At 43.7% G+C, this 12,152-nt stretch overlaps 3 protein-coding genes across 7 annotated transcripts in view; 2 read left to right on the top strand and 1 right to left on the bottom strand.

Moving 5' to 3' along the window:
- clcn3 (chloride channel 3) overlaps window positions 1-5,716 on the bottom strand; it is a 67,049-nt gene extending 61,333 nt beyond the window's left edge. For 2 of the 4 annotated variants that reach the window (XM_084344624.1, XM_084344627.1), the window contains exons 1-2: window positions 5,598-5,716; window positions 3,954-4,030 (exon numbers count right to left, since the gene is read on the bottom strand). The gene's annotated coding sequence lies outside the window, so the exon portion shown is untranslated. The remainder of the gene's footprint in view (window positions 1-3,953; window positions 4,031-5,597) is intronic. The other 2 variants (XM_084344626.1, XM_084344628.1) reach the window with 1 other exon arrangement.
- six7 (SIX homeobox 7) lies at window positions 967-3,945 on the top strand (the record flags this gene model as incomplete). Its single annotated transcript, XM_084344632.1, has 3 exons — window positions 967-1,374; window positions 2,623-2,786; window positions 2,897-3,945. 3 exons carry the CDS (start codon window positions 967-969, stop codon window positions 3,105-3,107), a joined length of 783 nt encoding a protein of 260 aa, XP_084200758.1. The 3' UTR covers window positions 3,108-3,945.
- A 56-nt stretch (window positions 5,717-5,772) lies between the features above and the next one.
- Window positions 5,773-11,695, top strand: LOC311252080 (actin-related protein 2). Of its 2 annotated transcripts, none has more exons than XM_084344912.1 (9): window positions 5,773-5,928; window positions 7,798-7,908; window positions 8,551-8,709; window positions 8,803-8,932; window positions 9,021-9,157; window positions 9,247-9,396; window positions 9,962-10,107; window positions 10,230-10,362; window positions 10,794-11,695. In XM_084344912.1, exons 2-9 carry the CDS (start codon window positions 7,852-7,854, stop codon window positions 10,962-10,964), a joined length of 1,083 nt encoding a protein of 360 aa, XP_084201038.1. In that variant the 5' UTR covers window positions 5,773-5,928; window positions 7,798-7,851; the 3' UTR covers window positions 10,965-11,695. The 2 variants fall into 2 exon arrangements, with proteins under 2 accessions (XP_084201038.1, XP_084201037.1); XM_084344911.1 differs by lacking the exon at window positions 5,773-5,928 and adding an exon at window positions 6,754-6,901.
- The last annotated feature ends 457 nt before the right edge of the window (window positions 11,696-12,152 follow it).

Below are 12,152 nucleotides of genomic sequence, written 5' to 3'. Positions count from 1 at the left end.
CAGATGCTTCCAGGATCCTTAACCTGATTAATAAGAAAATTATCCTAAGACTGATTAATGAGTCACTGAGATCAGAAGGATTGAACCAAGCAGCAGATCATTAATTCCTTGTCCTGGAGTTACTCCGCCATACATCGATGTCTACAGGCGTCCCACGTCTTGGCCTGGCAAGAGGTCGCAGGGGATAGCCCATAGGTGCAGCCACGTCTGTTTTAATTACATGGGTATTAGCTGGTCAGGGATCGCTCCAGCTTTGTGTCAAGACGTGTCCTGTCGGCCAAATGTCGAGGAGCATGTCATACCAATTGTCATCACCATGAGGACTGCGATTTAATTGTGCCACCCAAGTAAAGTCAAATAAAGTTTTCAGTCATTTATAAAAGGCAAAACAATCTTCTTCTCATCATTTTGCTTGCATGTTCTCGGTTCTGCTTGGTGTTTTCTGAAGTGCACAACCTCCATCCTCATCATCTCCTCCTGAGGGCTCCATCTCCACCAGATCCGACCTATTAAATAACCTATCCTCGCTTGTTTGCTCACTGCAGTCATCCTGGCAGTCAATGTATCCTCAGGCTAAGCCAAACAAGCTGATCAGCCAGTCACCTCTGTACACACTACCCCCCACTAAGAGGCTAATGGCTGGGACGTATAATCCTTCTCAAAACAACCACAGAGATGCTAATTGTATCTCGCTATAAATACAGTTTGACTCCTTGTCCTCTTTCTTTATTCGGCTCGACTCTGGAAACCTGGAGCCGCCGTCGTGCACCGGCTTTAACATTTGCCCAAATACCAGGAAAGAGTTGCGTAAGAGAGGCGGCAGATAGATGCTGCGAGAGTCAATACACTTAAAAAAGAAAGCAGCGAGCGCACGGAGCTTTACGCGCGGTTGGATACATCATTTCATGCGCTCTTGCGAACATCTCCAAACTTCTTCGGTGAGCTACTGAGACGCAACCAGCCGAGATGTTCCCACTGCCGATGTTCACGCCGGACCAGGTCGCTCGGGTGTGCGAGAACTTGGAGGAGACCGGGGACATCGAGCGCCTCGGCAGGTTCCTCTGGTCCCTGCCCGCCGCCGTGCCCGGCTCAGCCGGGGAGGCGCTGAACCGACACGAGTCGGTGATGCGAGCGAGAGCGCTGGTCGCCTTCCACGGAGGAAACTTTGACGCTCTCTATCAGATCCTCCAGAGCCACCGGTTTACGCGCGAGTCGCACGCCAAGCTCCAGGACCTGTGGCTGGACGCGCACTACCGAGAGGCGGAGAGGCTCCGAGGGCGGCCGCTGGGTCCGGTGGAGAAGTACCGGATCCGCAAGAAGTTCCCCCTGCCCCGCACCATCTGGGACGGCGAGCAGAAGACGCACTGCTTCAAGGTAAACACCGTGTAGTGTTGTAATTTAACCCACATGGCTGATGGTGACAGGGTCCCACGTGTTCCCGTGTTTAATCATTGTCGCATCATGTTATAAAATGCTTTAAGATGATATGAAGTTGCATCGTGACATTTGAAACTTCACCATCAGGTGCGCTGCTGAATCAAGCAGCCTGGTGTTTGAGCTCGTAAGGTGATAAGAGCTGCGGTTATCCTTCCGCCTTCTGCCCTGAAGTGTGCTGAACTACTTTAGTGTGGTGGGTCAGAGATCAGAGATCACATAAAGTTTTCATACTGTTGAACAAGGTCAGACAAACTGATCCAACTAGTGTGAAGACATCATGTTGATTTTCTATATAGCTTACACTTATAATTCTGTATTAATCCTACATATGGTCACACTCCTGTTATTTATGTGTATATCTAAAATGTTCTTGTGTTAAATGGTCACCTCTTTCCTCGTTTCTTTGCTGTAACATTGACTGTAAAGTTCAGATCTCCTCACAGAGTTCATTTAAGTTTAATCTTTAATCAGCAGCTGCTCCTGTCTGTCAGCACAGACCTGCAGGAGTCTGCATGAGCCATTTATTTGCCATTTAATCCATGTTGAAGAGCGACTTTTTCTCTGCATCACCTTCAAATTTCTCCCGTTAGAAACCACTTATTGTTTCACAAACTAGTCACCTGTGATGTCCTGATGTGCAGAGCGTCTTAAGCACCATCAGAAACATTTTTCAGGTTTGGAGATCATTAGTGGATCTTCTCGGCTTTACTTTTTCACTTAAATTTGTGATAACACCACTAATTTGTTGTGTGTGTGTGTGTGTGTGTGTGTGTGTGTGTGTGTGTGCGATCTCCCTCATGTGGCAGTATGAAGTATTGTTCATAAGTGCCGTTAATCTTTAATTCCAGACCTGAGGAGGGATCGTCTCTCCACCGGCCTATTAAGCCCCTTAACATGATCCCATTTAGTGGATATACATCGTCATGTACACTTCTAATGTAGATTTTAATCATCTATTTATAAATCCAGTTTAATACGATTATACTGAGCATCATATGAGAGTGATAAGATTATTGAGGTCTAATAGGATGATATCAAAACACCATATGGTGTCTTTTCAGAGTGCTGCCATGAAGTTTTATTGCTCATAACTTGTAATTCAGTGCCAGTAAAGTGCAGCTTGTGTTGTCTAGTGATGAGAAACTGTGTATCTAAATATTCCTTTTATTTCTGTGTGTCCTCCAGGAAAGAACTCGCAGTTTATTGAGAGAGTGGTACCTCCAGGACCCCTACCCCAACCCGTCCAGGAAACGCCACCTGGCCCAGGCGACGGGACTAACGCCCACGCAGGTCGGCAACTGGTTCAAGAACCGCCGCCAAAGAGACCGCGCTGCATCTGCAAAGAACAGGTAACCTTAAAAATGACCTGTGATCCTGCTGATTATGAATAAAACTGAAAAATTTTGAAGAAAATCTGGCTAGTTTGGTACCTAACTCTTATTTCTCTCCCTCCACCCAGAATGCAGCAGGATCCCTCCCTCCTGCCCTCCGAGAGCTCTCCTGACGGCTCCCATCAGGAGCGCCGCCATCACCCCCACTTGTTGCCTAGCTCCCCTCGCCACCTGGGCAGCCCGGAGGCCAGCGACTGTAGCACGGAGACAGAGCGCAGAGGGACGGGAGCCTCCACCCCGGACATCTCCGTCAGCAGCGACAGCGAGTACGAGTCTTGAGACGACGGCCTCTCGTTCTGTGCGGAGGCGAGACTCAGACTGTATGTTAGAGACACTTGAACTGTCTGAGGACACGCTGGAGGTGTCCTCAGTAAGAGTAGGTCGCTCGATGAGTGGACATTGTGAGGGGAATGATATGCAAGAACAGCATGCACTTAAAAAAAAAAGCACCATGGCACATGACCTTGACTGTTATATGCATTAGTTTGCTGACCACGACTCAGCACTGTTGATAGGCAAACATAGAGCGGGTACGTCTACGCGGACAACAGCGTTCTCAAGCCACTGGGCCTTTAGATAATGTGAATATTAATGTGAATTTTTGATACCGGTTCAGTGAATATTTTGGGATAGAAGATTTTCTAATAGTTCTCATCTAAGATACACAACTCATTTGTATGACAACACTATGAGCGATGCCTTGAGTAGGCTAATAATATAACTACATTAACATGCACGTGGATAATTTGGTTATTATCAGATTACGGCAAGATGCGTCACACAAACAATATAACTGGCTTAAGGCCGGTGAGCTTCATCAACTATCAGCATAAACATAATCCATATTTCTTCTCAATTATTTATTTTATCGTGTAAATGTCTTCAAACAGTCACGTTTGCCTGTGCTGCTCATGATTATGACCTTAATCTTGCTATTCTGAGTAATCAGGTTGTAATGTGCATGTAGACACAGTGACTGACCAGTTTAACATGTTTCACTGCCTTAAAAAGGAACTAAGGGCATCACTCTTTTACAATGCAACACAGATAATAATGAGACTTTTCCTTATGTGACTAACGATGCTGCTAAGATACAAAGCATTTTGTTACCAGCCGTGTTTTTACCTGTTCACTTCTCTGTTTGAAATGTCCGTTGGGCTTTTTGTAAACGCTCCTGAGCTGCTCCCATGATCCCGCAGGAGCTGAAACAGACACAGCGAGAATGTAAAAAGCACTGATCGGTCTTAACTCAATGTGCCTCTTACATTTGAGAACAGTGAGACCTCGTCAGTGTCCTCGCGTCCGAACGACACACTCAAAAGGCCTAATGTCCGCTGTCTTTCTTACAACCCTCATTTCTCACAACACATTACTGCATGTCGATGAAAAGATGTATTTTGTAAATGTTTTATGTAAATAAATGAACCTATTTTTATCCAAAGTTTAACTGACTCACTGTGTTTATAAGGGCCGCAGCTAACAATTATTGGCATTATCGACTAATGTGCTGATGAAAATGTCAAAAAAATTGTAAATAATGTTTATTACAATATCCCAGAGCTCAGAGTTTCAACTTTAAACTGCCTCTTTGGTCCAACCTACAGTCCAAAACCCAAAGTATCTTCATTTACTATCATAAATAACAGAAGAAAGCAGTGAATCCTTACATTTTACATTACAGAAACCAGCAAATATTTGATACATTTGACTGAAATGATTCATTGATTATCAAAATAGTTGGTGGATTTTCTTTCAATCAACCAATCATGAATTTATTCAAAATAATCTACTTTTCAGCACTGAATGCTGAACTGTAATGTTTCATATCTTATCAGTATAAGCTATGTAGCACTTATGTAGCACTTACGTAGCTTATTAGTGGTGAAAATATCCTTAAATTGCTTTTTGTTTAAATGAAAAAGTGTGTTTTTTGTAATTTAGGGTCTAAGATTAACTATAAATTCTTACATTTATCGTACAGTATTAGGTGGATACACGGAGTATTTAGTTTTCTGTCAATCACATTTGTGTACAACTGTATTATAGTCTAATTACAGACGGTGCCTCCCATTTCCGCAAACTGAGCCGTTAATGATGAGGTTCATTTACCTTGTGGGTGAAAACAAAGATGTATTTTTACTGTGATGTGACAGTAAGTGAGATGTCCCCCTGCTGTGTGAAGTGTCTCAGGAGCTGTGCTGTGAGATGTGAGCGACAGACGAAACTCAAGACTGAATAAAGACTTACTCATTCACTACATTAGCACTACATTATGCCACATATTACGTCAAGTGGTTTCCAACTTCCCAACTGAATCGGATTCAGGATGCAAAACTGAACTGAAAAGTTACCTGAAAGTGAAAATAATCTTTGGCTGCAGCCCTTAAGAGTGCGTCAAAGCAGGAAAAGCTCAGGTGTAACTGGTTAAATTATAACTATAACCCAGTTTCATCTGTTATAGCAATGCAATGCAGCTAGGTGTTAGCATGTCAACATCTCCCCAGAGTCCAATAATCACCTGCCTTTAAATTAAATGCTCCTTTATATTCACCAGCTGTCTGTTGGAGTACAGTGGTTTTATCACAGCTGTACACAGACTAAGACCACTAACTTGGTTTATGTCTTTTGTCACCATCGTTTTAAGAGAAGAAAGAAATTAGCACTCCTGATGTTAGCATAAACTTCAAGTCACTAGCTAGCATGTTTTTCTGAAGATACAAGCAGAACTCTCAAATTAAAAACAACCACAGGCTGTTTGACAACACTCACCACTGTTTTCAGGGCATTTTTAGGTTCACATAATATTCCTCCACCCAAGTTTGGGAAAAAGTAATGTTTCTGCAGCTTTTTTTTAACTCTGCTCACAAACAAGTTGTGTCTGTTTCCAGAACGCAACAAAGATGGCGACCGGAAGTGAACGGTAACGGCAGAAATGAAGGGGGCGGAGTCTTTTGAGGGCTGTTAGCATTATTAAGCTAACTGAAATAATATTGATGTTAATCTGACGATAGTAACTTTAAATTTATCACAAGAAGATATCTCTTTCAGCTATCAGCCACACTTTGGGAAGCCATTTGATTGAAGGACTAGATGCAGCCAGGTTGGACATTTTAGATTTATTTAATGCTAGCTTAGCTAAAGTTACTGTTTTTACCTTCTTTATAGGCATAGCTTCAAACAGCAGCCTACAAAAACAAAGCCTACACAATGCTGTTGTGTAAATCGTGTTAAGAAATGTAATGTAATTATATTTTATTAAAGTGATTTAAAAAACAAAAAGTACAGTACAAGTGCACTGGCCTAGTCTAGTAGCCTAAGGGATAGGCTATGCCGGACTGCTAGCTGCACCTCTAACAGAGCTAACTAGCTACAGTATGATGCTATGATCTATTAAATATTACCAATTCCAGTTTTAAATTCAAATGCAAGATCACGACTGCTTAAAGGTGCCACCTCATACATTCATACTAAGACAGGTGGCAGTGTATTACCAGAGTTACCGCTAAACGCTGCAAACTGTAGCTGCCGTTAGCTAGTTAGCTCAGTTAGCTGTGGAGCTAGCAGTCCGGACTGGGAGCTTTGAGACCAGGTGTTGGTGTTAACGCTGCTAGCACAACAGCCCTGAATGGGGATGAGTCGGGGCTAGCAGTTTAGCATGCTAACTTCAGTTCATTTTTAAATGTTTTCAACTAAAAGTCGCACACATTGCACCTTTAAGTTGTATCTGCCTACTAGAGAAAACAGTGATTGTATGTAGAGAAATGTCTCTCTGAATGTCAACTTCAACAACTGCTTGTGAACGCATCATTGCACAGATCACTACCTGTTTCCCTAAAACAAAAGTGCTTCCCTTCCCACAGCAAGTGGGCGTCCCCACGTTCAATAATCCCGCCCTCGCTTGAAGGGAGTAGCAAGAGGACTTCTGCTTACCTGTCAGTTGCAGCGCTACTAAATTCATGTGAATTGGTGACTTGTTAGCGAGACCCCTGCGCTGACAGGAGGCTGTTTATAGTATTTGTTGAAGCATGGACAGCGAGGGGAGAAAGGTGGTGGTCTGTGACAATGGGACAGGGGTAAGTCAAACAGTCCAAAGTGTCTATATTTTACCCTTAAAGCAGCTTGACAGCACTATCAACAGCACTGCTTATTGTCTTTCCTCTGTTCCAGTAGATATCAGATTGTATTCACGGTGTTTCTGATGCAAACTGACACCAGGTGTGTTCAGAAAGTAACGTTTGCTGGGTCGTGTAGTGGATAACATCTGAAGGGTGTGAGTCTGCAGCCTGATCCCACATCTGTCCAGACTTGTCAGGCTGCCTCAAATGTGCACACACTGCCATAAATGGTTGCAGTGCTTTGAGCTGAGCAATAATTGGATGAAAAGAAGGAAGAGAGATTTAAAGGCTACTTACATAATACTGTATTGTGACATGTAAATGTTGATAACCAGGCATTGCAGTTAAAACAAATGTGAATCAGGAAGTGTACCTGTAGGCTCAAACTGGCTGTGTCTTACATCTGCGTCTGCCAGGAATGTGTTGCATCCCTCCAGGCTAAGGAATGTGTCTCTGGTCATAAAGACAAGTTGAGACGCTGCGGTATGAGGTGTAGTCATGACAGGCAGAGCAGCAGATAGTCTGCAGTGACCTCCAAGCCATTTAAAAGCAGTGTAACAATATATGTGGTGGTTGCTGAATGAATTGTGCTTTTAAAAATGTAACAAAATTGCTTTTGTCTGATAAATAAGAGACAATCTGGTAAATGCATCATGATAATACACTCTAGGGGCAGTTTCCTGGATTAGTGTCAGATTAAACTCAATGCAACTGATTTATGAGTGGAAAGTATCCAGAGTGTGCATGCAGCATCGATTCAGGGCCGTGCGAACAGTCTCTTGGTTTCAGTCGACATACGAAAACGAGAACTGAATTCACAAATCATATGTTTCCTTCTCACATCCCCTCCACAGTTTGTCAAGTGCGGCTTCGCTGGGTCCAACTTCCCCGACCACATCTTCCCCGCCATGGTGGGTCGACCGATCATCCGATCGACCACCAAAGTGGGCAACATAGAGATAAAGGTGAGGTCACCTGGCGGATGAAATCAGCCTGGTGGCATTTGGGTTTCAATCGTGGACATTTCAACTGAAACACTGACAGGGAACATTAATACAAGTGCTTTTACATCTCCACCTCTGTCTACATGTTGTCGTACTCTATTCAATGCAGAGGGAACGACTGGTGAGTCTAGACTCACACTGTAAGTCCGGTTCAGCTCATTAAACATCTGACCTACCTCCTCTCGTCCGGCTCTTCTTACCTCTCAGCTCACACGAATCAAGGTGTCTTAGTGTCTTACACTGGTGAGCCTCCTAAGACACAGTTAAGTTCGCACACTGAGGTCACACAAATCATTCAGACCTTGAACTGTGTAATCCTTACTGAGCTGCACACAGACATTTAGAGCAGGAGGGCAAAGGTCACCGCCACAGAGAGTAAAATGTGAAAGTAAAGGATATTTTATAATCACAAGCATCTTCATTATAGTGTTTATGTTCATCGTATCTGTAAGTAATCGAATAAAGCGAAGCAAAAACAGGACGGCGTCAGAATTAACACACGTAGCATCACTCAAACATATAGAAGAGACAGACAGGTCGGCTCTTATCCCTTTAAAGTCGGCCTCCACTCGGGCTGATCTCCTCCCGTTCTCGCCCCATCAGGACCTGATGGTGGGCGAGGAGGCCAGCGAGTGTCGCTCCATGCTGGAGGTGGCCTACCCCATGGAGAACGGCATGGTGCGCTGTTGGGACGACATGCTCCACCTGTGGGACCACACCTTCGGTCCCGATCGCCTGAACATCGACCCGACAGAATGCAAGGTAGAGCGAGGCCAATTGGGTCTAAATCAAACACTAAGAAAGTACTAAAAAGTCAGGTTTTTTATTCAATCAGTTCGTATTTTCTTCTCTAAGATCCTGCTGACCGAGCCGCCCATGAACCCCACCAAGAACCGAGAGAAGATCGCCGAGGTCATGTTTGAGAAGTACCAGTTCCACGGCATTTATGTGGCGATCCAGGCTGTGCTCACTCTGTACGCTCAGGGTAAGACGTCAACACTCCTGGAAGATTAACTGATGGATGGATGGATTCACTTATTAGAAATGTTTGGGAATTTGTTTCTCGTCTGCAGGTTTGCTGACCGGCGTGGTGGTCGACTCGGGGGACGGTGTCACCCACATCTGCCCGGTGTACGAGGGCTTTTCTTTACCCCACCTCACGCGCAGGTTGGATATCGCAGGACGTGACATCACACGCTACCTCATTAAGGTGAGCTGTGAGATAGAGTCTGAAAATATTGATTAGGAAAATAAGACGAGCAGAGAAAACACAACTGTTTATCTTCTTCCCACCATCAGCTCCTGCTTCTCCGCGGCTACGCCTTCAACCACACAGCCGACTTCGAGACTGTGCGCATGTTGAAGGAGAAGCTTTGCTACGTGGGATACAACATCGAGCAGGAGCAGCGCCTGGCCACGGAGACCACCTACCTGGTGGAGACATTCACAGTATGTTACAGAACAAAATCCTAAGACAGCCTTTTTTTATTTTAATCTACTTAAAGCGGCTTTGAGGGACTCTTATTTTGTTAATTCTGGCGGCCCCTGTGGACAAAAGTGGTGCTAGCACTGCTGCTTCCTGAATTAAAGATCTTGATCAGGATGCACAGCTATGAGGTAATGTATCTGTTTGTGGCTATATAGGTCCTGTAGAGGTAGAGCCTGTTGTGCCTGTGTGGTAAATATGAAGCTCCAGCCAGCAGCCCATTAGCTTAGCTTAGCATAAAGACACAGGAGGAAACATAAGGTAAAATGTCCTCCCACCAATTCCTGAAGTGAAAAACAAGTCATACCATTTGGATTTACATGAAGTTAAATGGTTTAAGCTAAGCTAAGCTAACTGGCCTCTAGCTTCAGCTTAATTTTCTAATTAGTGTACAAACATGAGAGGGTTGTCAGTGGTGTTATTCTGGATCTTACCATGTCTGCCAACATTCACATGAAATCTTTTGTTGCTGTGTAGCAGGGACTGTCTGACACCGTGATGTTGAGCTGTTTCCTTTCTCCGGTGTAGCTCCCCGACGGCCGGCAAGTGAAGGTGGGTGGAGAGAGGTTCGGGGCCCCTGAAGCTCTCTTCCAGCCTCATCTCATCAACGTGGAGGGAGCGGGAGTGGCTGAGCTGCTGTTTAACACCATCCAGGCTGCAGACATTGACCTCAGGTCTGAGTCTCCTCACTGCTGTCTGTGCTTTTACCCCACAGCTACCGTATTAACATAAAACCAAGATATGAGACAAACAAAACATGCTAATTTCCGATCTTGGATTTGTTTTTTCTGAGCAGGGCCGACTTCTATAAGCACATTGTTCTGTCAGGAGGGACCACCATGTACCCCGGCCTGCCATCCAGACTGGAGCGAGAGATCAAGCAGCTCTACCTGGAGAGGGTGCTGGACGGAGACACTGAGAAACTATCAGTAAGGATTTAAATATACAGAAATATGTCTGCTTTACTGGAGAGTGAGACAGTGCTGCCTACTTCCCTGCAATCTGTTGATGTTCAGACTTGTTTTAAGAGTTTTCCTGTCATGTGTTGACAGTTAATTGTATTTTTAAAACATATTTTATGAGTGGTATAGTGTGATGTACAAGAGTTAAAGGTCCATTATTTCCATTTTTTCATATTTAACAAATCATAATGGGGAAAAAAACAAACAAGACAATGACTGAACACTCATTTTAGTGCCTGTTTCTTTAAGGCCCAGTCTCTGCTCTGATTGGTCGGCTCTCACAGGCCTGAGCAGGCAACGCCCACCATGTTTTCCCACCAAATCTTGCTGTGTTTTTTGCAACCACGGCTGTGACTGTATAGTTGTGACAATGACGTCTCCTCTCTTTGTTCATGTAGAAGTTTAAGATCCGCATCGAGGACCCTCCCAGGCGTAAACACTTGGTGTTCCTCGGCGGAGCGGTGCTGGCCAACATCATGAAAGACAAGGACTCCTTCTGGCTGAGCAAGGCAGAGTACGATGAGAAAGGCCTGGGAGTGCTGCAGAAACTGGGAGGTGGAGTCAGATAAAAGGAAAAACAACGTCACCCACAACGTTTCAGTGTTTATGTCGACTCCTCGTAGATCGGCGTCAGAGTTGGTCATTCACCTAAAATGCTGTTCTTTTATTTCAAATGACAACAATCAATTATTTTCTTGTTCCAGCTTCTCAAATGTGAAGATTTGCTGCTTCTCTGTTAATATTAATGGGAAGTCTTTGGGTTATGGACTCCAAAATGCACAATTTGAAAGTATATTTTTCACTGTTTTCTGACATTTTGTTGACTTAACATTTATGTGATTGTTGCCTAAAGATGAAATTAAAGCAAAAGTTGACCGGAAACAACGAGAATGTCAAAATATGCTGACGGATGTAGTAAAAGTGAAATGTTTAAAATGAGTCAGTCTATATAATAATGTTTTCATGCTTCAGTCTTTTCACGTTTTCAACAGTTGTTTTCCGTCATGTTTGTTGTGTTTTGAAGCGAATCTCCGAATTTCCTTTACACAGCCTTTAAATAAATCTTATCAAACATGCTAATTAAGTCTTGTGCAAAGTGAGCAGTGCTGTCTTAAAGGAAAAGTCCACCCAAAAATATAAATGTACTCATTATGCACTCATCCTCATGCTGATGGAAAGTCAGGTGAAGTTTTCTGGAGCTTCACAGCAAAACAGCGATGCAGCGTTCTCCTAAACAACAGAAGTAGATGGGGACTTGTTTTAACAACTGGAAAAAAGTAAATAAAAATGGTTTCATACAGCTGGTTCAATGTAATCCTTGTCTCTGGGAGGCCCAGTATCCAAAATTGATTTGAAAAGATATTTACACCTTTTTTAAAAAGCAGAAATCCTCACTGTAGCTGCTAAGCTAAAGCGTTAGCAGTGAGGTTGTTGCATGAACTCGACCGCACGTCAAGGGTGTAAATAACATCTTTTCACATCAGTTTTGAATCTTGGGGCTTCCAGAGACGCCTGGAAAGCTGTATAAAGCCATTTTCTTTCTACTTTCAGTTGTTTTTGTACGTTATAAAACAAGTCCCCATCTACTTCTGTTATTTAGGAGAACGCTGCGACAAAGTTTTGCTGTGAAGTTCCAGGAAACTTAACCTCATCCATCAGCACGGCGGTGACTACATAACAGCTGAACTCTCATTTTTGGGTAAACTATTCCTTTAATATCAGAAAAAACTGAAATATAAAAAACTCTCTGAAGACGT

The sequence above is a fragment of the Pagrus pagrus genome, assembly GCF_965226575.1.
Source record: "Pagrus pagrus genome assembly, chromosome: 22".
Taxonomy (NCBI): domain Eukaryota; kingdom Metazoa; phylum Chordata; class Actinopteri; order Spariformes; family Sparidae; genus Pagrus; species Pagrus pagrus.
The sequence above is the reverse complement of the archived record's forward strand: the minus strand, read 5'-3'. Positions and strand labels throughout refer to the sequence as shown.

What these genes read in the sequence shown, in the direction of transcription:
- LOC311252080 (XM_084344911.1), top strand. Translation starts at nt 6,854, where the DNA reads ATGGACAGCGAGGGGAGAAAGGTGGTGGTCTGTGACAATGGGACAGGG. An exon ending in TGGGCAACATAGAGATAAAG is followed by an intron (nt 7,909 to 8,550) that starts GTGAGGTCACCT and finishes TCGCCCCATCAG; the next exon opens with GACCTGATGGTGGGCGAGGA. An exon ending in TCACACGCTACCTCATTAAG is followed by an intron (nt 9,158 to 9,246) that starts GTGAGCTGTGAG and finishes TCCCACCATCAG; the next exon opens with CTCCTGCTTCTCCGCGGCTA.